The sequence below is a fragment of the Neopsephotus bourkii genome, unplaced genomic scaffold, assembly GCF_033783945.1.
Source record: "Neopsephotus bourkii isolate Nb327-2 ecotype Australia unplaced genomic scaffold, CSIRO-AGI_Nbou_v1 NB_5, whole genome shotgun sequence".
Taxonomy (NCBI): Eukaryota; Metazoa; Chordata; class Aves; order Psittaciformes; family Psittacidae; genus Neopsephotus; species Neopsephotus bourkii.
The window spans coordinates 1,265,104-1,291,662 of NW_026900522.1; the positions used below are offsets into that span (position 1 = coordinate 1,265,104).

A 26,559-nucleotide genomic window follows, 5' to 3' on the forward strand; every position below is an offset into this window, starting at 1 on the left:
CTCACATATACTTCTAAGATATTTCAGCCAAAGTACAAGGAATCTCATTCAAAGGCATAAGAAAAATATTCCTTTCTCCAAGCTATTATATCACAGTTTGTGTAATATTGGACAGTAAAGCTTCACAGAAGCACAGCCAGGTGGTCAGCTTAGTGGGACAACTGAGTGAAGACTATTAAACACACACAGTACATATCTCAAATGTAGTGGTGTGCACCTGTACCATCAAAGCAGGGGAAAGATCAGTGGAGAACTGTCCTGTGCATTTCAGTTTTAAGAGGCAATCACCATGATTCATGTCCCAAAAATCATAAAATAAATCAGAGGGAAGGTTAGCACTCCCCTTGATAAGGATGGAAGAGGCCCTTGTGGCCTATACAACATGTATATGGTTAAGGCACTGCCACCTACTTCGTGGCATCTAAACGTGTTTTTAGAGAAGAGATTCAGAGCAGCCCTGCAGAGAAGGACTTGGGGGTGTTGGTCGATGAGAAAATGAACATGAGCCGGCTTCAGTGTGCGCTCGCAGCCCAGAAAGCCAACCGTATCCTGGACTGCATCAAAAGGAGTGTGACCAGCAGGTCGAAGGAGGTGATCCTGCCTCTCTGCTCTGCTCTTTTGAGACCTCACTTGGAGTATTGCGTACAGTTCTGGTGTCCTCAACATAAAAAGGGCATGGAACTGTTGGAACAAGTCCAGAGGAGGGCCACGAGAATGATCAGGGGACTGGAGCACCTCCCATATAAAGACAGGCTGAGAAAGTTGGGGCTGTTCAGCCTGGAGAAGAGAAAGCTGCGTGGAGACCTCATAGCAGCCTTCCAGTATCTGAAGGGGGCCTATAGTGATGCTGGGAATGGACTCTTCATTAGGGACTGTAGTGATAGGACAAGGGGTAATGGGTTAAAACTTAAACAGGGAAGTTCATATTGGATATAAGGAGGAAATTCTTTCCTGTTAGGGTGGTGAGGCACTGGAATAGGTTGCCCAGGGAGGTTGTGAATGCTCCATCCCTGTCAGTGTTCAAGGCCAGGTTGGACAAGGCCTTGGGTGATATGGTTTAGAGCAAGGTGGCATGGCAGGGGGGTTGGAACTTGATGATCTTAAGGTCCTTTCCAACCCTAACTGTTCTATGTTTCTATTCCATGATTCTATATTGATATGCTTTGGCAACCAGCAATGATGTTTTAGAAGAATGTCTCAGAGTAGGGAAGTACCAAGGGGGAATCCTGAATGCAAATCTGTTCTCTTAATTGTCTGCACAAGCAGAATAGTCGCTTCAAGTTGATACCTGCTCACGCCAGTCTCCTAAAGGTCTCCTACTCCCACACACCAACATCTTTGCTATGAAATATCCTGTGTTGTCCAGAATGTAGGGAACCAGAAAAGACTGGATTCCTTGAAGGGAAATATGAGGGGCATTGTAACCATGGCTGGAGGCGCTTTCTAACAGGCACTGTGTGGGAACACAGCAGAACCAGGCTGGAGAAAGGAGTGATAATTGCCACAGCTTCTGGGTTCAGACCCATTTCACCAAAGGGAAGACTTACTTGGTTAATAAACAGCAAAAACCACATGGTGATTTTCCTCAAGCCCCTTCTTTGTTTTTCACACTTCATTGCTATTTATTTCACAAGACCCTTAAAGAAGCTGAAGGGCACCCCAGAGTCGGTGGGCATTTGATTTGACCATCATAGTATATTTAATCTATTTATAATTTGAGTCAAGCTCTCCCTTGTTTTTCTAGGAGTCTTCACTCTGTCCAGGGTAAGTCTAATGCAGAGTCATCCAAGAACAGGCCTTAGAAACAGTGTTTATTACAGTCTCCAGATCCATAGCAAATGCATAGCTGCTTCCTCACAGAATTCCTGTAGTTCTACCACCATGCAAAGCAAATCCTGAACATGATCACATCTTGCACAGCTACCATCCAACAACGCTGACAGGCTCTGACACTCACTGCAGCCTGGATGGCTACGTGTTTCTGAGGGATCTCTGGGTCGCCGCGTCCTTGCTGGCCAGCAGAGATGACTTTGTTTTCTTTGCCTTCTACCAAGAGAATATTATCCTTGAGCACCTTCTCGGTGACCACTGGCTGAGCTTAACTCTTAAGCTTGCTGGACTTCTGGGTCCTGCCTGGTGGTCACCACTCCTGGTGCTGCCTGTTGTGAGGGAGGTCAGGTCAACAGAACATACTGGGCCTGTTATTAACCTAAAACTAGATCGTTAGCCCAAACATAGTATTCTGAGTTAAGCTGAACTAGACATTCAACATTTACATGTTGATCGCAAATGTAACGTAAGATCAAATACAGCATTGATTGTATAAAGTATCTAATTGCTATCACCTTTTACAGATGGGTAAGCAAATTAGGTGGTTTGGGACTACATTCAGTATGACTAAGGGCTCTGACAAATCAGAAGTGAAACCATATAGGGACTCCTATTACTGTTAAATAAATTTTCTTTTGGGAATGCACAGAGAAAACATGTGAGATTTACTTGGTTGGTATTTTTGGCATACGTGACAAGCTTCAGCAGCTACCTTCAAACTTGCTGTTTATTTAAAGCAAGTGCTAAGCATCTTTGGTCATCCCGTCAGAATTGTCAATCCCTAGCTGACCTTCACCTGTCCTTTTTGGATATCTTTTCAAGTCCTCCAGCCAGCCTCCAAGTGCTGTGAAAGGACACCATTGCATGGGGATGAAATTGCTTATCAATAAAGAAAAAAGGTCCCACTGACCTCTTCATCACTCTCCTACTTGTGCTGTTGCTGTTGCAGGATATATGTATCCCCCTCTTTAATGTAGGTGGAGAACACCCCAGGGATCAGCAAAGTAGGTTGCATTTTTCGCATGATGTTCCTTCTGACTATAACTGCCTGTCCTCCAGACTAGCACAGGGCGTGATTGATTCTCTTCTAGATAATGCAGATTTATTAATCCTTTCCTTTTGTTTAGCACTCTCACCCAGCAAAAATAGCGCTGAACGTCTCGCCTATGTCGAGAAAGCACCTATTTCTGCTGCTTCATACAGGATATGTGTCTTCAGTTCAGTACAGTGGTTCCATAGTTCTGTTCATATGACTTTTGAAACCCTCCAGCCCCAGAAACAAGCCCTGGATTTCTGTGCCTTTCCTCTGGGGTTTAAACTTGGTAACTTCAGACTTAGAGACTTCTATCTTCAACTCTAGACTTAACTTGTTTTGTCCTTTTATTGTCCCCTCTGTCTTGCTGTTATCCCCTTGGAATCACACCCCTATTTGCTTCCTATTCCTTAATCAATAACCTTCTGTTGTGGTTTACCCCCACCTGGCAACTAAGCCCCACACAGCCACTCGCCCCCTCCCCAGTGGGATGGGGAAGAGAATAAGAAGAGTAAAAATGAGAAAACTCATGGGTTGAGATAAAGGCACTTTAATAAGAAAAGCAAAAGCTGCACACACACATGAAGCAAAGCACGCAATTCCTTCACCACTTCCCATGGTCAGGCAGGTGTTCAGCCATTTCCAGGGAAGCAGAACTCCATCAAGCATAGTGGTTACTTGGGAAGACTAATATTGTTAACAGTGAACGCTCCCCTTTTCCTTCTTCCCACCCCACCCCTATGATGAGCATATTGTTATTATGGTATGAAATATCCCTTTGGTCAAATGGGGTCAACTGTTCATCCTGTGTCCCCTCCCAACTCAATCAGCCCACTTGCTGGTGGGGTGCAGTAGGAAGCAGAAAACCCCTTGACCCTGTGTAAACACTGCTCAGCAATAAGGAAAGCATTCTTGTATTACTAACACTCTTTCCAGCACAGACCCAAAATAACAGCCTCATACTAGTCACTGTGAATAAAATTAATTCTATCCCAGACTAGATCATCACACGTTCCTTATCATTACCTTCTGACTCATCCTTGCCCCTCATTCTCTTGTTTTGGCTATGGTCCATTTTACTACTTGGTCATTCATATCATCCCTTGATTCTCACTCCTGTGACTTTTGCTCCTATTCAGATGCTTCATCTTATATATGGATTTCCTTCCTCTAACAGTGATCCTGCACCTCAGTAGGACCCCTCATGCTCTTTCACATTGCAGACTCAGAGCATTTGCAGCATGCAGAGACTCTGCCTTCACCTCTCCATCCCTATGTTTGCTACTACAATACACTGCCTCTTACTCTTCACTTTGTCTGCTTGAGTCAGCATCTGATGGATTACAGTACCAATGCACAGCCCTTTTCATCTCCTTTAGAACAGCCTTCTGCCTCCCCCCGCCCCCTTCTCAGACTCTCTTGTCAAATTATTTATAGGAGATTGATTCACAGATCTGTTATGTCTAATTATATCCATTTACTTCTAATATGAATGGCAATTCTGCTAGCAGTTAAGATTGCCAAAAATGTTTTGACCTAAGAAAGAGGAGGTGGTGGCTACGTATGCAGATCAAACTCTATAAAAGTACCCTGGGATCAGTGTGTCTCGTCCTTCCTCAGAAATCTCTAAGGTAAGAGTTTCAAAGGCTTTGGACTGGGGAGGTTGGGGATGAAGGGAAACTGGCCCTGCATTTCACAAGCACCAGTGCATTCCTACAGATGCTCACTTTTAATCAATGGGGTCTGACAATGTCAGTTGGGATTTTCAGTCAGCTTTGAAGGCATCCATATGTTTTCTGTCTTTAAATTTTCTCTGTGCAGCACTAAGAAGAGAGTTGCTAATTCTATTTTACTGTACTGAACAGCTTCCAGACTGTAAGCCATTCATCTTGTACCACAAAAGGTAAGATACTGACTTATTCACTCTTCAGGGACAGAGTTGGTAGGACTTCTGCAGAGGTGTGCTGGCAATCCCTGGATCCTTATCTTTACGTCCATTGTATAAATATAGTGTAACAATTGGGCTGGATTGCTGATATCTTTGCCACAAGGTTCTCAAAGACAAGTCTTAGTGCAAATCACTGCTGCGTTGTCGACATTCTCCCTATGATTCTCCCATAGAGAGCAAATTCCTACATTAACAGACATTAAGTACTCAGCTTAAGAGAAACTGTCCTGAGAAGAAAAGCCCCATCAGGAAATAGTTTTCACTTACTTGTCCATAAATTAAATATACTCTTTACCTCAAACATCAAGGGTCACTAGCAGTAGCTGTTGAGTGCCATACAAATGCATATTTAAATACATACGTAATTAAACATCTTAATGTTTTCTCCTTTTTTTCACAGAGAAGCTTGGGGAGTGGGATTAGTATGTTGTGTATCAAAACATCAAAGTGCTAAAAGAAAAGATTTCAGTCTGATCTTCCTTATAGGTTTGCTTATACCTATGAAAATATTGCACAGTTATGGTACAATTATATAGGCAAATATTCATACTCACAGGGAAATGAAGAAAGGACGACACCTGGTTGGATAACTAAAGAAAGAGATGGAACAGCAACTACATACAAAGTTTTAAATATTTGCACCCAGGAAAATCAACTGGTCAAGTTTACTTTTGACATTAATTTGTATAAATTTTAACAAATATTGTCACTGAATTATATCTCTCAAAATAATAAAATGCAAACAAACTGTGATGTGTAAAGAACATAACTAACATGCCTTGAGTAAGTGGAGGAAAGTTAGCAAATCACTGACTTCAGGGGAAAAAAACCATATAAAATAGTAAAAAAAATACTTTAAAAAGGCAGTCTACTGACATGTATTACATACTAAGATAATGTATACTATCCTACTATATATACTATGAATCGCAATAATACCATAAAGATAAATTGTAATAATAGCATACAATATCTAAATAAAATAAATACAATATATATGCAATTTACATAATACACATTACTATAGTATCTCCTAATATATATAATATGCTACTGTTATTCCTGATAAGAATCTTGTAAGAAGGCAACGATAAAAATGCTGGTGAAAGACTGGGTCCATTTTATGACCTTACCTAATTATCTTGTGAAATAGTCTCATTTGCTTAATAACATTTTGATGAAGTGAAATATCATGTAGTTAGAAACAAAACCATCAGTCAGGAGATTGTACCCATGCATTTGAATTTATGACAATAAGTTGTGTCTTTGCTAGCTAAGAAGGCAAAGTAATTCTGTTCATGTGCAAGCAGTGGAATGCTGAGTGGAACAAGGTTTATAAAGTACAAAAAAAATGTGATTATTAATAAGATTTTATTTCTGTTAGGCTGTACGTACTGTTATGAGGAGTTTGCTAGATGGTAAGGGGTTCAGAAACTAGTTTAAAAATATTCTAAGTTCAGAATGTCTTTCTTGCAATCAGAGTGAAACTGGTTTGAAAGGAAAAGTTAACCAATTTTTTTATTTTCACCTAGAGGTCTGCCATAGGTGAAGGTATTAATACAGAAATTAGCTTCTTAATTCAGAAAAGCTCCTCAAAATCCAGATTCTAGGTGATGAACTAGATAAAACTAAGCTAGAAAAAAATATATACATACAAATTTGTAGCAGTATTAATTTTGGAACAATATAAAGTTGTTTTCATGAAACATTTGCATTAAACTTTTCAGTCAAGACAATTATTTGGCAATAATAAATTGGGTTATTGTTTTGTTTGGGGATTTCTTTTAAAGTAGTGAAGAAATACAAGATTACTTGCTTTCTGTTACAAAAAAAGATCAAAGCAGAGGATATCAGCTTTGTTTGCTATCAGACGGATCTGTGGAATAATTAAAATATATGACAACTTGAACTATTAGATTACAGGGGAATGTCTTTAGTGAGAAGTGCTAGTAATATTAGCTCTCTGCATATCCAGTGTGCTGTGCCTCTTTCAGTGTTCTACTGTAAACAAATCTCAGAGTCTGAAAGGTGGTAAACAAAAAAGGCATGAGAGAGCTTTCACAGTACCAGAATTGGGAATATCTAGTGAATGCACATAAAATATTCCTCTGTAAAAGCTGTCATCCAGGAGGTGTGGACTACATAAAACAAAAATAAAGGCAAGAAAATTATAGAACATTGCTATGACTTAGCAGAAAAAGGAGGGAGTCAATGCAAGCACTTGATGCCTACAGCAATGCAGCATTTGATCCACTCTGCTGTGGGAGTGTTTCTTCCACCATGTCATATTGTAATGTATTTTCTACCCTCGCAGATACTTGTTGCATTACCCCTACTAAAGAGCAGCCATGTCATCAGATGCTGAGATGGCTGCCTTTGGGGAGGCAGCTCCTTACCTCCGGAAGTCAGAAAAGGAGAGAATAGAGGCCCAGAACAAGCCTTTTGATGCTAAGACATCAGTCTTTGTGGTGCATTCTAAGGAATCCTATGTGAAAGGAAAAATCCAGAGCAAAGAACCAGGGAAGATCACTGTCAAGACTGAAGATGAAGAGGTGAGTTAAATAAAAATTCATAACTTAAGAATACAAATTAATCATACTGTGGACTTTTAGATGTCAATTTTGAATCTTTCTATTCTTTGACAGACCCTGACTGTGAAGGAAGACCAAGTCTTTCCTATGAACCCTCCCAAATACGACAAAATCGAGGACATGGCCATGATGACCCACCTCCATGAACCCGCTGTGCTGTACAACCTCAAAGAGCGTTACGCAGCCTGGATGATCTACGTAAGTACCAGCAGCAGTCTTCCTCTGGGTAGCTGGGAGGAACTGCTCTGCCAGCCTAAGTGGTAGCCAACATGCTGTCTCCCTTCCCCACAGACCTACTCGGGTCTCTTCTGTGTCACTGTCAACCCCTACAAGTGGCTGCCGGTGTACAACCCGGAGGTGGTGTTGGCCTACCGAGGCAAGAAGCGCCAGGAGGCCCCTCCACACATCTTCTCCATCTCTGACAATGCCTATCAGTTCATGCTGACTGGTGAGTGCTTGATTCCCTCACAGCAGTGTAGACCAAAGTCCCCACTGACCCCACTGGGGCACTTGACAAGCCAGCTAAAACTACCTCTGAGCTGTGTGACTGAGAACTTGACTGAGTTACACAGGAATTAATTTTAAGTGACCCAGAAGAAAGCCTGGACTCAGCAATGTGTATTATTTACACTTTATTGTATGAAATTAATCATTCTCCCACTGCAGAAACTGCTACTGCACTTTTTTTTTTTTTTTTCCTGATGGGACAGAAAGACTTATTCTATATAATTCTCTATTTTGGATGCATACAGTCAGTATAATTAGATTTCTTGATGAGAACTATGTGAAGGGCAAGAGGGTACACAGATCGTGAGGACCACATGCTTCTTACAGTTCAATTGCCGTAAGAGGCATGCTCCAGTGCATTCATTTCAGTTTGTACTTTCTTCTGTTCGGATATGGAAGGGAACTGGGTAGTCTTGGGCTGCTTGGACTACCACACCTGGACTTGGGGGAAGACCCAACTTCCACTTACGGCTTTATTTCTCATTCAGGTGAGTGCCCCTTAGGACAACAACTAACACTATCATTCATTTTGCCTTTCACAGATCGTGAGAACCAGTCAGTCCTGATCACGTATGTACACTCCCTGCCCTGGGCCCTGCTGGGCTGCCCGGTGCCAGGGACCTTCTGCCTGACCACATGCTCTCTGCTTCTCTCTTTGGTTGCACAGCGGAGAATCCGGAGCAGGGAAGACTGTGAACACAAAGCGTGTCATCCAGTACTTTGCAACAATTGCAGCGAGTGGGGACAAGAAGAAGGAAGAGCAGCAGACACAAGGCAAAATGCAGGTGAGATCCTAGGAGTAGGAACCTGCAACTATCAAATTCATTGATGAGCTATATCATGACAACAAGATTTCTATTTTAGGGGACACTTGAGGATCAAATCATCAGTGCCAACCCACTGCTGGAGGCTTTTGGTAATGCCAAGACCGTGAGGAATGACAACTCCTCGCGCTTTGTAAGTTGTCGCCTGGCACTAAATTACTTTTAGCTGTCAGCATGCTGACTCAAATGTTCTTGCTATCAGGATTGCTCAAATAGATCTCCATTGGCTTTTCTGCTTCTTTCAGGGTAAGTTCATCAGAATCCATTTTGGTGCCACGGGGAAACTGGCTTCTGCAGACATTGAAACATGTAAGTGGCCCTCCTGGCCTCATCCCTCGCCTTCCAGCCTTCCTCGGTTCTTGCTCTAACTCTGTCCTACCATCCTTGCCAGATCTGCTGGAGAAGTCCAGAGTCACTTTCCAGCTCAAGGCAGAAAGAAGCTACCACATATTCTATCAGATCATGTCCAACAAGAAGCCAGAGCTAATTGGTAGGAAAGATCACTAACTTCTACAGACAGAGCTCACGGAACAACATTTAACACTTTATGTGCTAACTGCCATTGATCTGTATGTGCTTTGCCCTTCTTTCCAGAGATGTTACTGATCACCACCAACCCATATGACTATCTGTATGTGAGTCAAGGTGAGATCACGGTTCCCAGCATTAACGACCAGGAAGAGCTGGTGGCCACCGATGTGAGTGATGCATAGAAGTTATCTTAGTTAGACTCTTATCTTTACCAGGCATGCTACTTACTCTCATGATTCTTTTGTTAGACTGCCATTGACATCCTGGGCTTTGCTCCTGATGAGAAGACAGCCATCTACAAGCTGACAGGGGCTGTCATGCATTATGGCAACCTGAAGTTTAAGCAGAAGCAGCGTGAGGAGCAGGCAGAGCCAGATGGCACAGAAGGTACCAGCAAGACCTATACTGGAGAATAGTATAGACCAGAGCACTCACTAACACAGGCACTAAAATTCATGGTCAGAATCATTGACCCAGCCTGCCAAGAAGCCAGAATCCTGAAACTGCTCCTCTTTGAGGCTGAAGACAAGTCACAATGTTTGAATTGAGCATTGTGCTGCTTCATTATACATAGGGCTGCTAAAAAGGAACACCACTTAATGCTGCATCTGTGGCTTATATGTTCTCCATTTTCTGTAGTGTCTCAACATGTCTCAACACATCCATGTTTGAAAAATAGGCATTTAAAGATATATCTGTCACATTTGCTTTGCCTATAATTTTTCACAGCTGCATTCCTTTAAAAGGTTAGGGAAGTATTTTTATGAAAACAGAGTTATTTACATGTATCGAAAACAGAAACTACCAAGGAGTCTTTCCTTCAGTTGTTTTTTAATGTGTGTGGTTTGAGTTTCTTTTAGCTAAGACAAATGAAAATGGCTGACAGAAATACAGTTGCAATGAATCTGATAATGATGAACAGTAATAGTAAAACAGGTTACAAATAATAACTGGACCTTCCATTAATATAACCAAAAGAAAGAATTACAGGTGAATATAATAATATTAGATTACTACGTAATTATAACCATAACTCTTCAAAAATGAAATAAAATGTAAGTTCCAATTTTGTTCTTGTTTCATACGTTACTTTTTCTATTGATAAATGTACATTAAATAGTTATAAATACCACATAAAATAGAAGCAGCTCAAAATTAGCATCTGTAAATATATATTTATAATGAGGTCTGGGATTCTTATGTTAATGACTCTGTAAATAATACTGTTGCTTGGTATCATCTTTGCTATGAGAAGACAGGAAGCAAATTGGAAAGTGATGACAGTGTATATCCAGTGCTACAATGCTTGTATTTTATAGTTTAGTTTCAGATGAAATGACAGCTCAAAAAGACCTGAGTGTCGCCCTAGGAGGAAATGTGGACCCTCTATAAAATTTGTATGAGATACTGTATTCATGCTTTTGCCATAATACTTCACTAATCTCTCTCTCTCACTTATGACAGTGCAGTTTCACTGACTACAATTTTCAGGACAGTATACTTCAATACCAACCAGTTCCCTTTTCTATTTGTCCAGAAATTTTGACTTGTTTGACCTGCATTCATGGCCCTATGCCCTTTTGTCTGTCTGGCCATTTGTTTCAAAAACTTACATGTTCATTCTAAGGGTGTTCAGAAGAATCTTTACATTTACAAATTGTCTAAACTAGATGGGAAAAAAATCAGTAAATCAAGAAAAAACACAATATTTTGAAGTATGTGGCAAATATATGTAGCTTCTTCAGAAATTATTCTGAATGACAAAATAGGTCTACTGGAGAGTTACTACTCAATCCTGCTGTATGCTTGCTTCTTTAGTTGCTGATAAGGCTGCTTATCTGATGGGTCTGAATTCAGCTGAACTGCTGAAGGCCCTCTGCTACCCGCGAGTCAAAGTTGGGAATGAATATGTGACCAAGGGTCAAACCGTGCAGCAGGTAAGAAACAAGTGATGATAGGAAAAAATGACATGAGTTAAAAATTTTGAACTTCCTCTTTTGCTCTGGATGGTAACTTTTCTTTTACTTTTCTTTTAGGTATACAATTCAGTGGGTGCCTTGGCAAAAGCAGTCTTTGAGAAGATGTTCCTGTGGATGGTTGTTCGTATCAACCAACAGCTGGATACAAAGCAGCCCAGACAGTACTTCATTGGTGTCCTGGACATTGCTGGCTTTGAGATCTTTGATGTAAGGAGAGCATCTTTATACAGGTTTCCTGAAAAGGGCATTAAGAAATAGGAATAGTGTTGGGTTGGATTTGTTTGTTTGTTTGTTTTTAATCAGGGATTGTCTTTATTTATTGGAAAATCCTGACATTCCTGTAGGAATGGCACTCTTCTGGTTCTCATAGTATGTGTTATCCCACTAGGGCTGCAGATTTCTAGAGATGTGTATTGTTGCAGTAAAAGTGCAAATTGCATTGAAAAGTGATATGGGGATGTAGAACAGCTGATAGGTAATAGCAGAAACAGATTTTGAGGAAGTTAAAATATGCCATCTTTAAGGAAGATTTTTTCAATGCTGAAGCCATCGGGAATTCTCTGAACGCTTGTAAATAGATTGACCGTATAGACAAATTCAAGCAGATGAAAAGCTGGACTTGGACAAAGCTCTGTAAATCATTTCATAACTCAGAGATACACTAAGACAGTGCTAGGGTCTGACAGGGTAGATTAGAGGATGGACTGTGCCAGACACCTGTCCAGTCCCATGACTAGAATTCAGGACCTCAAACATGAGTTAAAAATAAAACCTATTGGAAGATGAAAAGTGTTTCTGAAACCAAACACAAGTAAATATATCTCTGCATTCTGCAGTTCAACAGCCTGGAGCAGCTGTGCATCAACTTCACCAATGAGAAACTGCAACAGTTCTTCAACCACCACATGTTCGTGCTGGAGCAGGAGGAGTACAAGAAGGAAGGAATTGATTGGGAGTTCATTGATTTTGGGATGGACCTGGCTGCCTGCATTGAGCTCATTGAGAAGGTTCTGGGCCCTACACATTTAATAGTTTTCCAGATGTAAAATGTAAAAGAAGTCTTCTGTGCTCAAATTAGACCACTCTAATGTGTGGTATCCACACTTCACACAGCACTTAACATCATTTTTTCACATACATCTTAATTTGTCTGTTACTACACTGTTTGTGGGATAGTACATATGACCTAAATGGGGCCAAAATGTCAGTCCTAGCCACTGTTCTGGAGTTCATACTCAAATGTGAGTATTGCTGAGTGAGTAAATGCACTGAGCAACTTCTGGTTTAATATATACATAAAGAAATTTTTTTGTCTTCTTTCCAAGAAAAAGCATTAAGGAAGCAAAAACCCTTATGACTGAATGCTGTTAATTTTATTTCTTTTGCTTTCCATCTTCAACTATCATACACACAGTGTATTTCTAGATGCTAGGTCTTTATTACATCACAAGTCTGAAACTTATCGGTGAACGTGTTTTCATATAACTGATGGCATATCTACTAACAAAATGCCAATTCTGGAAGAATATAAGATTACACACTTTGAGGAGGGTTTTTTAATGATTTTTATCTTCCATTCCTCTCTCATATACATTCTGTCTGCTTCTTGCTTCCATGCTTTGATTCATCATGTGTTGCTGCTTCTTCCAGCCCATGGGCATCTTCTCCATCCTGGAAGAGGAGTGCATGTTCCCCAAGGCAACTGACACCTCTTTCAAGAACAAGCTCTATGACCAGCACCTGGGCAAGTCCAACAACTTCCAGAAGCCAAAGCCTGCCAAAGGCAAGGCTGAGGCTCACTTCTCACTGGTGCACTATGCTGGCACGGTGGACTACAACATCACTGGCTGGCTTGAGAAGAACAAGGATCCCTTGAATGAAAGTGTTGTGGGGCTCTACCAGAAATCATCCCTGAAGACACTGGCCTTACTCTTCGCCTCTGTTGGTGGCGGGGAAGCAGGTGATTCCTTTTAAATAAGTTGTACTATAACTTACCAAAAAAAAAAAAATTGCACTAACATTTTGAAATAACATTTAAGATTTAAAAACTGAAAACTCCAAATCTCATCTAACTTTTGGAACTCAGTCACTCAGACTAATAAAGGATATTACATTTCCCTAGAAACCTTAATAGATCTGTGGGTTTTAAGACCAGGCAGCTGTACTACAGCATTAACATAGACTAGCCGACAAACCAGATTTCTGTAATATGGGGCATTCCCAAATACTTCAAGAACTCAATCAAATGTATCAATGTGCTGCTAAATTTATGCACATCCTTAGATGTAAAGATCCATAAAGACTGCATTTAGTATATTCACTAGGGATGTATTTAAATCCTTAAATATATTACCATGCAAAGTGTTACTTTTTATGTTTGCATTATCTGAACTTCAACTTGAAGACATTAGATTTCATTATGCTACCATCTGAACAAGTCACGTCTCCCATTGTAACTTTTATGAGTCTCCCCTTGTAACACTGTATACATTTGCAAATTTTGATCATGTTATTATATTTTCTATATTTTAAGATGAGCACAGAATTTTTTTCAGATTCTAACTGCATGCTTTTGATGTTCTTCTCTGTTTCAAAAATTATATTATTGTTTAGAGAGTGGTGGTGGTGGCGGCAAGAAGGGTGCCAAGAAGAAGGGTGCTTCTTTCCAAACTGTCTCAGCTGTTTTCCGGGTACAGTAGAATAATCATTATAACTTTCTCATTTTCTGAAAAGAAGATAGAAAATCTAGTTCAGAAAAGTTTTAGATTAATTTCATATGCAAAATCTTTATTGTCAGAAAAAATAAAGGCATGTGTTTCTTAATTCCCATTGATTCCCATTGAATCCTCAGAAGTATTCTTTCAGAACTGCATGAAAATTTGATAAAAAAGAAAATACTGCTGATGGTTTTATTGCAGTGTCTTTACTCCATCTATTAGTGACATTGTACACATGACATTCTTAAACCCAAGTCTTTGCTCTTGCTCTTCAAGGAGAATTTAAACAAGCTGATGAGCAATCTGCGAAGCACACATCCTCATTTTGTGCGATGCCTCATTCCTAATGAAACAAAAACACCTGGTAAGTTGTTAAAGTTCAAAGATACGATAAATCTCTTCTTCTCCATGCAGTACAATGAATTAGCAATTCATTATGTCATTTATTAGGTGCCATGGAACATGAGCTGGTGCTGCATCAGTTGCGGTGTAACGGTGTACTGGAAGGGATTAGAATTTGCAGGAAAGGATTCCCCAGCAGAATAGTCTATGCAGACTTCAAGCAAAGGTCAGATTCCATGTTATCCACCCTCCACCATATCCACAAATGCTGAATAACTTGCATTTTCTGATTATTTTAACTACCATGGGAGTTACAAGAGGACCTACATCTTAGGCATAAAAAGGTCAACGGTCCAAGTTAGTCATCCAGTTTCTTTCTACAGATAAAAGAAGAGGCATTTTCAAATTATTTATTCCTGTCCTTGATTCGCATTCTGATATGGGATAAGGCATTTTTCAATTAACTATCCAGAGATGAAGTCGACTAACTCAGACTTATTTAACTTCTAGGCAAGTTGAAGGTAACTTGCAGCCATCAGCAGAGAAATATGAATAAAGAATCAATAGCATATTCTAGAGTAACTTGTTGGAAAACTAAAAAAACATCAAAATATCTCGCTTCTTGTTCTGTATCAGCAGTACTCACATAGTACATACCAGTATTTTGGATGAGGAATGGTTTCTCTTCTCCCTGTATTTTGTTCTTGCACATAAAGTTCAACTAGATGATCTTAATGTCCTTTCGAGCCCTCACCACTCTACAATTCTATTTTGAGATAAGGCATTAGATAACAGGGCATGTGAAATATGTCAGTTCCCAATAGAAATCTGTACCCATTCTGTGTCAAGAATTTGTGGACTAAGAAAAGTGCACATTTTTCTCAAAAAAATATGTTTACCCAGACAAATATGATTTCTAAAGAATGGAACAGAGTTCAGACTTGTTCACCTCTCTTCCTCTGTTGGTCTCCCTTCCAAGAATCTTAACAACACATCAGTTGGTATAGGTTTGATTGAGCTTTCAGGAATCTGAATTTCTTCAAATTCTACTTCATTCCATAGGTACAAGGTGCTTAATGCCAGTGCGATCCCAGAGGGACAGTTCATGGACAACAAGAAGGCATCTGAGAAGCTCCTTGGATCCATTGATGTGGACCACACCCAGTACAAATTGGGTCACACAAAGGTACAAATACTGCTTGACTGATGTACTGTTCCTGCTCTACGTGTCAGTGATGTGCAGCAACATTACCTTTCTCAAGGTGTTCTTCAAAGCTGGGCTGCTGGGACTCCTGGAGGAGATGAGGGATGAGAAGCTGGTACAGCTCATCACCCACACACAAGCCATGTGCCGGGGCTACCTGATGAGACTGGAGCTCAAGAAAATGATGGATAGGAGGTAGATACTTATTTGGCTTCCTGGGCCAATCCTCATGAGATACCAATGACATGAACAAAGCTGAAAATAAGCTTCTCACCAAATCTCATTTACTTACCATTAATTCAGTTTACCAATATGGATGTATTTGGGAGCATACCCTTGCAGTAAATGAAGAGTATAAGATCCTGATACAGGGGAAACATCACCATTTTTAACTTATATCACCCTTTGTACTAGTTTTTCCTAAACTCAGTCAATGGTTACATCATACGTATGTCCAGAAACCAGATATCTAGTCAAAGCTGATTATTTTAAGTCACCATTATAATCAAAGGTGAGAAAGACATAATTTCAGCATAAGAGAAGTGTACTCTTCCCTTGGATAACTTTCATGAAAGAAATCAAGTCAAGTTCTGGAGGTGTTCCATTTTTGACTGTGAATGTGAGTGAAACATCTTTCAAAAGTGTTCATAAATACTTCAAAAGTGTTCATAACATTTGATAATCTGCATCACACTAGGGAGTTTTCCTCAGAGATATGTATTTATATATATTAAATATCCTAAATGTAGTTAAGAAATATATATTTAATAATTTATATTTTATATGCACAGTGATATATGAAACTATAAAGTATTGTACATAGAACTTCATGTTATCTGTGTCAAGATATATGATTAAATATGTATTATAAATTTAACAATAGATAACATTTTTATTACCTTTCAGGGAGTCCATCTTCTGCATTCAGTACAATGTCAGGTCATTCATGAATGTGAAGCACTGGCCTTGGATGAAGCTGTTCTTCAAGATCAAGCCCTTGCTGAAGAGTGCTGAATCTGAGAAGGAGATGGCCAACATGAAGGAAGAGTTTGAGAAAACCAAGGAAGAGCTTGCAAAATCTGAGGCAAAGAGGAAGGAGATGGAGGAGAAAATGGTGAAACTGGTGCAGGAGAAGAATGATCTGCAGCTCCAAGTACAGGCTGTGAGTGTTGTTAATGTTTTTGGCTTGTAACGTAGTCTTTAAAATGATTCCAAAGGTTTCAGTAAGAGGCACATTATCACAAACAGTATTTATTTTTAAAATGTATTTTATAAAATAGCAAGGAAAATCTAGAAATATTAATCAGTTCACAATGAATTACTGAATCTGGCTCCTTATATTTTCAGTAAAGAGAAAAATCATCACTTTCCAGTGAGCAAATATTACGTTTTACAGTATGACATTTTAAAATATGTGTGGCACATATGTGCTGTATAATTCTTATATATTATAATCTGATCAGTGAAGGTAGTCTAGAGGTTCTATTACTTGGACAACCACAAGTGAATCCAGGAGGAGTAGGAGGGTGTGATATTGTCAAGGATTTCTCTAGCAATTATTGTCCCTGTTTCCTCTGGAAAAACAGTGATGGAAGTGGAGTCCTCAACTTTTTCCCTGAAATAAAAAAGTAACAACAATAATCCTCTTAAAACTGACTTTACAAGCAATGACTACGATTCATCTGACCCCATTTTGAAGTCTACACTTTTAAAGTCTACATATGAGCTAGTAGCCTCAGCTACTCTCTGCTCTTCATCAACGAGAAACTCATCCTTTTAGAGTGTGATACAATTGGTTTAAAGATGTAATATTTTTTTGTTGTTGAATGGACTGTATCTTGATAATATGGCAGATACCTAAATCTACACAAGACAAACCCCAACCTAGCTATGTTGCTGTACTTTAAAAAGCCTTCTGCCTGGGTAGTACTATTGCTCCTCACTAGAACTGAGAACAAGCAGTATGTAGACAATAAAGATGACTTCTTAATAACTTTCATCTAAAAATGCATGGAAACCCAGGTAATTGATACTGCCCTGACATAAATGGTTCTCCCTTCCAAACTGTTCTTCTTGACCGCAAAGCTAGAAAAAGGCCTGATCCAACCATTCTCTTTAAAACAGAGATCTTAACACAACATTGTCCAAAACCAAAAATTAAATTAATGCTTAGTAAATCTTTTGGGAACAATTTTAATACAGTTTTCTCAGCTAAATGTTTCTGGTTTTAAAGACTGTATCCTACAAAATCTGCCTGCATCATAGAATAATAAAATTATTGAACAGTTTAAGTCAGAAGGGACCTTAAAGCTCATCCAGTTCAAACCGCCTGCCACGAGCAGGGACACCTTTGGCTAGATCAGGTTGCTCCAAGCCCCATGCAACCTGGCCTTGAACACTGGCAGAGATGGGGCAGCCACAGCTTCCCTGGGCAACCTGTGCCAGTGTCACACCATGCTCATAATGAAGAATTTTTTCCTAATATGTAATCCGAATAATGGTCTAATCTAGATGGTCCCTTCAGTAGAAGACTATACCACTTTACGGGCAAGTCAAATGCAACATCAGTAAAACAATGAAAAGGTGCAAGGGTGATATTGCTATACCTGATATCAGGAGATATACTCAAATTAATTTTGTATTTGCATAAGCAATTAAAGACTTTTTAAAAAATCCTAAGAGTCTCCATCTATAATGTGATATTAATTTATTTTCTGGGATGGATGTAGTCCAAGCCAAACAGATACTGAACAGTAATGAATTTTCACTACAAAGGACTTCTTTGAAAATAAGAATTCCTGGTTTAAAAATCAGTAAGAAAAAACACTTACATGAGAACTACTCTAACTGAATCATGTGTAGGAAGCGGATAGTTTGGCTGATGCAGAAGAAAGATGTGAACAGCTCATCAAAGCAAAAATCCAGTTGGAAGGCAAAATTAAGGAGCTGACAGAGAGAGCAGAAGAGGAAGAAGAGATGAATGCTGAGCTGACAGCCAAAAAGAGAAAACTGGAGGATGAATGCTCAGAGTTAAAGAAAGATATTGATGACCTTGAGTTAACACTGGCCAAGGTTGAGAAGGAAAAACATGCCACTGAAAACAAGGTATGAGGCAGAACCTGTCACTCATGCTCCAGAAAAGAGCACTGTGCTGTTACAGGACTTCTGTACCTACTTTGTGTTCACTTCCTCCTTTCTTCTCAAAGGTGAAGAACCTCACAGAGGAGATGGCAGCCCTAGATGAGAATATCACCAAGCTGACAAAAGAGAAGAAAGCCCTCCAAGAGGCCCATCAGCAGACACTGGATGACTTGCAAGCAGAAGAGGACAAAGTCAATACTCTGACCAAGGCTAAGACCAAGCTGGAGCAGCAAGTGGATGATGTAAGCACACAGGCATACAGCAAGAACAAGGCAGGTATGGGGTTAGATCTGGTGGACAGGGTATTCATGGTCTTGTTAATTTCAGCTGGAAGGGTCCCTGGAGCAAGAGAAGAAACTGCGCATGGACCTTGAGAGAGCTAAGAGGAAACTCGAAGGAGACCTGAAGCTGGCCCAGGACAACATCATGGATTTGGAAAATGATAAGCAGCAGCTGGATGAGAAACTCAAGAAGTAAGTGTGGCTGTAGGGCACCTGAGCACTGGCCTGTTGCACTTGTCCTTTTTTTTTCTTTCAGCTCTAACACACTTTTCTTTGCCCAAAGGAAAGACTTTGAAATCAGCCAGATCCAGAGCAAAATTGAGGATGAACTAGCCTTGGGCATGCAATTACAGAAGAAGATTAAAGAATTGCAGGCAAGTTTCTGTTCTTTTCATTCTCTCATCCATCCTCAGGTCAGGTTAGAGGAGGCCATGGGTGTGAATGGTCCCTGATGTTCCCCAGGCTCGTATTGAGGAACTGGAGGAGGAAATTGAGGCAGAGCGAACCTCTCGGGCAAAAGCAGAGAAGCATCGGTCTGACCTCTCGAGGGAGCTGGAGGAGATCAGCGAGCGCCTGGAAGAAGCAGGAGGGGCTACAGCAGCTCAGATTGAGATGAACAAGAAGCGTGAGGCCGAGTTCCAGAAGATGCGTCGTGACCTCGAAGAGGCCACGCTGCAGCACGAAGCCACGGCTGCTGCCCTGCGCAAGAAGCACGCGGACAGCACCGCTGAGCTTGGGGAGCAGATCGACAACCTGCAGCGAGTGAAGCAGAAGCTGGAGAAGGAGAAGAGTGAGCTGAAAATGGAGATCGATGACTTGGCCAGTAACATGGAGTCTGTCTCCAAAGCCAAGGTACGCAAATACCTTCTAGGTATTTCTGACTCAAAAGAATATTTCTTTGTGGTGATTCAAACATAAGTATTTATATTTTAACTTAGAAATTTCAGTTAGTCATGCTTAAAAATAAATAGTTGCACTTCATCAGTTGAACTGAATTGTATATTTCTGTAGTAGTATAAGACTATATTATAACCCTTGGTTGACAACCAGAACAACTCATTTGCAGTATCTATTCTAAAGAACTATGTGAATTCATTTCCTGGTTCAAAATATTATGATATGAAATGAAAGACACTGATTTAGTCACTTCATTGGTTCTCCTAAAATAGAAATTACTTCTACCTTACCCTTTTCTTACCATTCCTTCATTCCTATAATTAGCTTCATTTCTGGCCCTTGAGAAGACTTGAAAATCTCATTAATTATGTGTTGAACCATAAAGCATAAAATCTCATTAATTATGTGTTGAACCATAAAGCATCTTTCATTCTGTTTTTCATGAAAACAGGCAAATCTGGAGAAGATGTGTCGCTCCCTAGAAGATCAGCTCAGTGAGATTAAGACAAAGGAGGAGGAACAACAGCGTACAATTAATGACATTAGTGCTCAGAGAGCTCGGCTACAAACAGAATCTGGTAAGACATTTGTAGGGTTTAAAGAGTACACTGTATATGACATAAGGCTTTAAAAAAAGTGGTCAGAAAGATCATGGAGTCTTGCTGGAACCACAGTTGAACACGAACCAGAAATGTGCTCTTGTGACAAATGCAGCCAACAGAATCTCAAGATGCAGGAGAATTGTTGCCAGCAGGTTAAAAGGAGTGATTCTTCCCCCTGCTCAGCACAGGTGAAGGCCCACATGGGGTGCTGTGTCCTGTGCTAGGGTACACATACTAGAGAGATACAGACATCCTGAAGCAGGACCAGTAACATGGAGTGGAAAAAACAGTGGCTCGAACAACCTTCACAGCGATGTGGTAGAGTCTGATCGCTGGAGGTTTCCAAGACCTGACTGGAGAGGGTGCCACGTAACCATATCTAGATGCTCTTTCCCATTAAAGGCCTCTTCCAAATGGGACTATTCTATAATTCTATAGCTGGAGTTGCAAAGAGAATTCATCTACTTCGTAACCTAGACTTCATCCTTCTTCTTTCAGGACACATACAGGAGAGGACAGGGATATACCTGAGCACATACACAGTATAGTACTAATTCTGAAAGCTTGAGGCTTGAAGTGAAAATGGGACTTAGTGCAAACATACATTAAGACTAGTAAGATATTGGAAAAAGGGCATGATGTATCTCATTTCTTGCCTCCAAGATAAATACTTCAGCATTCTCAGAACTATGGATAGGTATAAGCGATTAGAATTCCATGGAAGAAATAAAATGTTGTTAAACTCCAAATATTTTTATATGCATTTAATTATCAAGGTTGACACTTTTCAGTAAGTCATAAAAAGGCTCCTTTACTCATCTGACCTCTCTCAGGGGAATACTCACGCCAGGTGGAGGAGAAAGATGCTCAGATTTCTCAGCTGTCGAGAGGCAAGCAGGCTTTCACCCAACAGATTGAGGAGCTCAAGAGGCACCTAGAGGAAGAGATCAAGGTGAGAAAGCTTCCCAGGCTTTTCCATTGGATTTCTCCTGTCCAGGAGGGGTTTCAGACACATATGAAATTACAGAATGAACAGGAGGGAGAAAAAAAACACTTGGGTAATGCAGTCAGAGGTTCTCATATTAGCTTTGCTCTACCTTCCCTACAGCCTAGTCATTAATTCTTCTGCAGATTCCCAGATCTTCCTTTCTCCTTCAGTAGCTTGCCATCATTCTCACAGTAGAACAATCCAGTACCCACAAATACTTCAGCCAGGAGATTTACCAGGATACTTCCATTCATTGCCATCCTAAAATTCTTTCCCCACAGGCCAAGAACGCCCTGGCCCACGCCTTGCAGGCTGCTCGCCACGACTGTGACTTGCTCCGGGAACAATATGAGGAGGAGCAGGAAGCCAAGGGGGAGCTGCAGCGTGCCCTGTCCAAGGCCAACAGTGAAGTGTCCAATTGGAGAACCAAATACGAGACGGATGCTATTCAGCGCATGGAGGAGATGGAGGAGGCCAAGTACGTGGGGAAGTTGGGAAAGGCTGGCAGAGACTGAGAATGGAAATTTGAGGAGACCCCTGTGATAATGTCAGGAAGAACTTAATGCTCTGCTTTGGGATGGGGTGGCAGGACGTGAGAGAATATAACCAAGAACAGGTATGCATAGGCACAAAGCAGAAGTGACAAAGCTTTTCAGATGCAGAATAGCAGAGAAATACTATAATAGCAGAGTGAACAGCAAGCATGAATTCTCTGTTTTCTGACATAGAAATATAGTGGCTTTTTGGGAGAGGTTCTATACTTCTATGTAAATGAGAATCATACAAAACCAAGTGGCATAGGGTGCACCTGTGAAAAACATACTGGCTGCACAACACTGGTTCCCATTTGCTTCCTCACCTGGGCCTGTACTTAACACCTTCCAGGAAGAAGCTGGCACAGCGCCTGCAGGATGCAGAGGAACATGTTGAAGCTGTCAATGCCAAATGTGCCTCCCTGGAAAAGACAAAGCAGAGGCTGCAGAATGAAGTGGAGGACCTGATGATTGATGTGGAGAGATCAAATGCTGCCTGTGCAGCTCTGGATAAGAAGCAGAAGAACTTTGACAAGGTCTTTTGGGCTCCAAACTGGGGGCTGCTGGGCAGAGAATCCCCTCCTTATTGTCATAACTCTACTGACACCCCATTTCTCTTCAGATCCTGGCAGAATGGAAGCAGAAGTATGAGGAAACACAGGCTGAGCTGGAAGCCTCCCAGAAGGAGGCCCGCTCTCTCAGCACGGAGCTGTTTAAGATGAAGAATGCCTATGAGGAGTCCTTGGACCACCTGGAAACGCTGAAGCGCGAGAACAAGAACTTGCAGCGTAAGTCCCTGGCCTTCTGCTCCTGGCAGGGCTTTCTCAGTACCCCCCAGTACCCACCGCTCCACATGGGTCTGTGCCTTCAGGTGGGCAAAGATGCCTGTCACGGTGGTGTGTGAGGGCCCTTCCCATTCTGCTCTGTGCCCGACCATGGCATTGGTCCTTGTTCCAACAGAGGAGATTTCTGACCTCACGGAGCAGATTGCTGAGGGAGGAAAAGCAATTCATGAGCTGGAGAAAGTCAAGAAGCAGATTGAGCAGGAGAAATCTGAGCTCCAAGCCTCACTGGAGGAAGCTGAGGTACACAGCATTATTTGTTGCTATTTACACATCTTGGATTTGTATCTCATTACAAATACTATCAAGTCATTCTCAGACTTGAGGAAACGTGTGTTTGCATCGAGGTGCTAAATATTATTTAAACATGGCTCTCCATTTGACTTATAGCTTCAGGTTAAACATTTGCCACACAGGAATTGTTCTAATTTACTCTTGTCCAGGCATCCCTTGAACATGAAGAGGGGAAGATCCTGCGCCTCCAACTTGAGCTCAACCAGGTGAAGACTGAGATTGATAGGAAGATAGCAGAGAAAGATGAGGAGATCGACCAGCTGAAGAGAAACCACCTCAGAATTGTGGAGTCCATGCAGAGCACTCTGGATGCTGAGATCAGGAGCAGGAATGAAGCCCTGCGTCTCAAGAAGAAGATGGAGGGAGACCTGAATGAAATGGAGATCCAGCTCAGCCATGCCAATCGCCAGGCTGCTGAGGCACAAAAGAATCTGAGAAACACACAGGGAGTGCTCAAGGTACAGCACAATGAAACAGGTTCTCACTGGTTAATAAATAAGTATTTCCCTGTTGTACAATTCTATCAGATCTATAACCACATGAAAATAGGAAAAGGGAAAATAGGGAAATATACATCATAGTCTTTCTTGTCTTTCTTTTCAGGATACTCAGATACACTTAGATGATGCTCTCAGGGCACAGGAGGACCTGAAGGAGCAGGTTGCCATGGTGGAGCGCAGAGCAAACCTGTTGCAGGCTGAAATTGAGGAGCTACGGGCAGCCCTGGAGCAGACGGAGCGGACAAGAAAGGTGGCTGAGCAGGAACTGATGGATGCAAGTGAGAGAGTTCAACTCCTCCATACCCAGGTCAGTGTAGAAATATATGTACTATTTATACCTTTTCTCCATGCAGGTAAAATAACGGAAGACTAGCTGAACTATAACATTTGCAAAATACACTGTAATTTTCACACTGTGGATAACAAATATTGCGATTTTTCAGTGGCAGATATGAATTTCACTAGACTACAGTGCAGATACCTTAAAAGTAGTAAATTTTAGAGAGATATGTGAGGTTCTTACCCTACAACTCAATTGAGTTTAACAGGTTTCAGGTCTACATTTGAGACTGTAAACGAAACAGGAATACACTAATACAGTTACTGACATCATTTAACAATCTCATTATAAGCATTGTGTATCACCATTTAAAAGTTTTACTGTCACAAGATTGAAAACTGTAAGGAAATATTACATCTTTTATCTATGTAAGTCTAAATTTCTTTTCTGTTGACTGAAAAATTGTGAGGAAACATTATGGAGGATGTCCTTGAAATACTGAAGCATATCATGGCTGAGAAACAGCTTCCACAGCAGATCCTTTAGAACAGAATCCCATGTGACATGATGGTGCCATTTACAATAAAAAACAATATTTATGCAATATTCTTGATATAATATCACAAGGTAACAAAAAGAAAATGGTCATGTTGATGCTCTTCAACAGAACACCAGTTTGATCAACACCAAGAAGAAACTGGAAACAGACATTGCCCAAATTCAGGGTGAGATGGAGGATACTATCCAGGAAGCCCGCAATGCTGAAGAGAAGGCCAAGAAGGCCATCACAGATGTGAGCTGGGGGCTCCGTTCATTATTGGTAATGGATATATTCTCCCCCTGTCTGAAGCCCCAAAATGGCTTTGACCCTTTGCTCTCATCAGGCGGCCATGATGGCAGAAGAGCTGAAGAAGGAGCAGGACACCAGCGCCCACCTGGAGAGGATGAAGAAGAACCTGGACCAGACGGTGAAGGACCTGCAGCTCCGTCTGGATGAGGCTGAGCAGTTGGCATTGAAAGGAGGCAAGAAGCAAATCCAGAAGCTGGAGGCCAGAGTGCGTAGCGATGGTGTTTGTGCAAGAGTGAGCATGTCCCTTGGAGAGATAGCAGGGAACCTCCAAAGATGGGTTTGTGATTGCAGGTGCGGGAGCTGGAAGGGGAGGTTGATGCTGAGCAGAAGCGCAACGCTGAAGCCGTGAAGGGTGTGCGCAAGTATCAGAGAAGGGTGAAGGAGCTGACCTACCAGGTAAAGCAGGAGGTGTTCTTGAGCTCACACACCCTCACCCCAGAAAACCAAAGCTGTGTCAATGAAATCCTGGACAAAATGCTGTTCTGTGGTGTGGAAAAACTAATAATTCACTTTTTTTTCTGTTTGCCAACCACTTTAGTCTGAGGAAGATCGGAAGAATATTCTCAGGCTCCAAGATCTGGTGGACAAGCTACAAATGAAAGTGAAATCTTACAAGAAACAAGCTGAGGAGGCTGTAAGTATTACTGAGTGCAGAGTCAGTCTCCATCCACATGGAGGGGGAATTCTGTATTGGTGTTTTATCCTGCACTGTCCTTCGAAGTGTTCACAAACTGCGTAGAAGAGGCCCTTTGTGATACACTTTAATAGCGGCCTTGGCACTGCTGGGGTAAAGCACTTGGTGATCTTGGACTTGATGACCTTAAAGGTCTTTTCCAACCAAGGTGAATCTGTGATTCTGTAATTATTAAATATTTTTAAAGCTATTTTATCTCTCTTTGTATCCCCAGGAGGAGCTGTCCAATGTCAACCTCTCCAAGTTCCGCAAGATCCAGCACAAGCTGGAGGAAGCTGAGGAGCGGGCTGACATTGCAGAGTCCCAGGTCAACAAGCTCCGAGCCAAGAACCGTGAAATTGGCAAAGCAGAAAGTGAAGAGTAAATGCCTCAAGTGGTGCGAAGTGAAAGAGAATTGCACAAAATGTGAAATTCTATCACTTTGACTTTGTAATCACTGCTTAGTCCTTTATCATTATAATTAACACACAAATAATAAAAATTGTAGAGCTTTTCCCAAGGAAATAATGGTTCACCTTTGTATTTTGATTATTATCCTGAATTCTTAATTTCTAGGGTAATTTGTTTTTTCTAATTTATTTAAATTCATTCAATTAAAAACTTGTTTCAGGTATTTTCAGTGTTTCAGCCACTGTAAAAATTGTGTAATGAGACAACTTGCTTCGTTCTCATCATGGAATTTCATCTGATTTCCTTAAGGCAGAAATCACTGATTGTTCTATTAAATCATGTAGAAGATTCATCTTAACAGAAATAAATCTTCTGCATGATTTACAAGAAGATAATTTTCAGGTTAAACATCTTCAGTCCTTCAAGATACTTTGAAACATATTTTAGAGGACATTTAAACCTAAAATGAGGTCTACTTTCAAGTTTCATTCATGAAAGTGATGTGCAAACCAAAATTCCAAGGGCAGTACAACTGCTACCTCATACAGTCATTCACTGTCTATATTGTGTTCATAAAGGTCCCATGAATCGTCTAAGCTGGTCAGACAGCCTCTTAAGTTCTATTTAGTCTCTGGGGTAACCCAAATAACTTTGCCTAGATTGGCCTCAGTCACTTCTGATTATGTATTAGGATATATAACATTTATTCATTTTCAAAAGGTCTGATTCTTAATTTATGACACATAAAAAACAGCATTCAG

General features: G+C 40.8%; 1 protein-coding gene and 1 non-coding gene across 2 annotated transcripts; both read left to right on the top strand.

The window, feature by feature from the left end:
- The first annotated feature begins 307 nt into the window (after window positions 1-307).
- On the top strand, window positions 308-437 carry LOC133219919 (U6atac minor spliceosomal RNA). Its single transcript, XR_009727576.1, has one exon. It is a non-coding gene; the product is annotated as a U6atac minor spliceosomal RNA (small nuclear RNA).
- A 6,722-nt stretch (window positions 438-7,159) lies between these two features.
- On the top strand, window positions 7,160-25,786 carry LOC133219862 (myosin-1B-like). The gene is made up of 38 exons (XM_061367487.1): window positions 7,160-7,363; window positions 7,454-7,600; window positions 7,694-7,850; window positions 8,452-8,479; window positions 8,577-8,694; window positions 8,774-8,866; window positions 8,979-9,042; window positions 9,125-9,223; window positions 9,328-9,431; window positions 9,513-9,651; window positions 11,083-11,201; window positions 11,301-11,450; window positions 12,080-12,250; window positions 12,894-13,188; window positions 13,857-13,933; window positions 14,237-14,324; window positions 14,411-14,528; window positions 15,365-15,488; window positions 15,565-15,701; window positions 16,413-16,668; window positions 18,369-18,611; window positions 18,713-18,889; window positions 18,975-19,120; window positions 19,212-19,302; window positions 19,391-19,780; window positions 20,277-20,403; window positions 21,261-21,379; window positions 21,697-21,893; window positions 22,301-22,484; window positions 22,571-22,736; window positions 22,909-23,033; window positions 23,234-23,542; window positions 23,688-23,891; window positions 24,532-24,657; window positions 24,749-24,919; window positions 25,006-25,110; window positions 25,253-25,348; window positions 25,623-25,786. Exons 1-38 carry the CDS (start codon window positions 7,160-7,162, stop codon window positions 25,770-25,772), a joined length of 5,814 nt encoding a protein of 1,937 aa, XP_061223471.1. The 3' UTR covers window positions 25,773-25,786.
- The last annotated feature ends 773 nt before the right edge of the window (window positions 25,787-26,559 follow it).

Excerpts from the sequence above, each read along its gene's own strand:
- LOC133219862 (XM_061367487.1), top strand. The coding sequence starts at position 7,160 with ATGTCATCAGATGCTGAGATGGCTGCCTTTGGGGAGGCAGCTCCTTAC. Across the intron at positions 9,043-9,124 it reads TTCTGCAGACATTGAAACAT|ATCTGCTGGAGAAGTCCAGA; the intron begins GTAAGTGGCCCT and ends CATCCTTGCCAG. Across the intron at positions 18,890-18,974 it reads TGGAGCAGCAAGTGGATGAT|CTGGAAGGGTCCCTGGAGCA; the intron begins GTAAGCACACAG and ends TGTTAATTTCAG.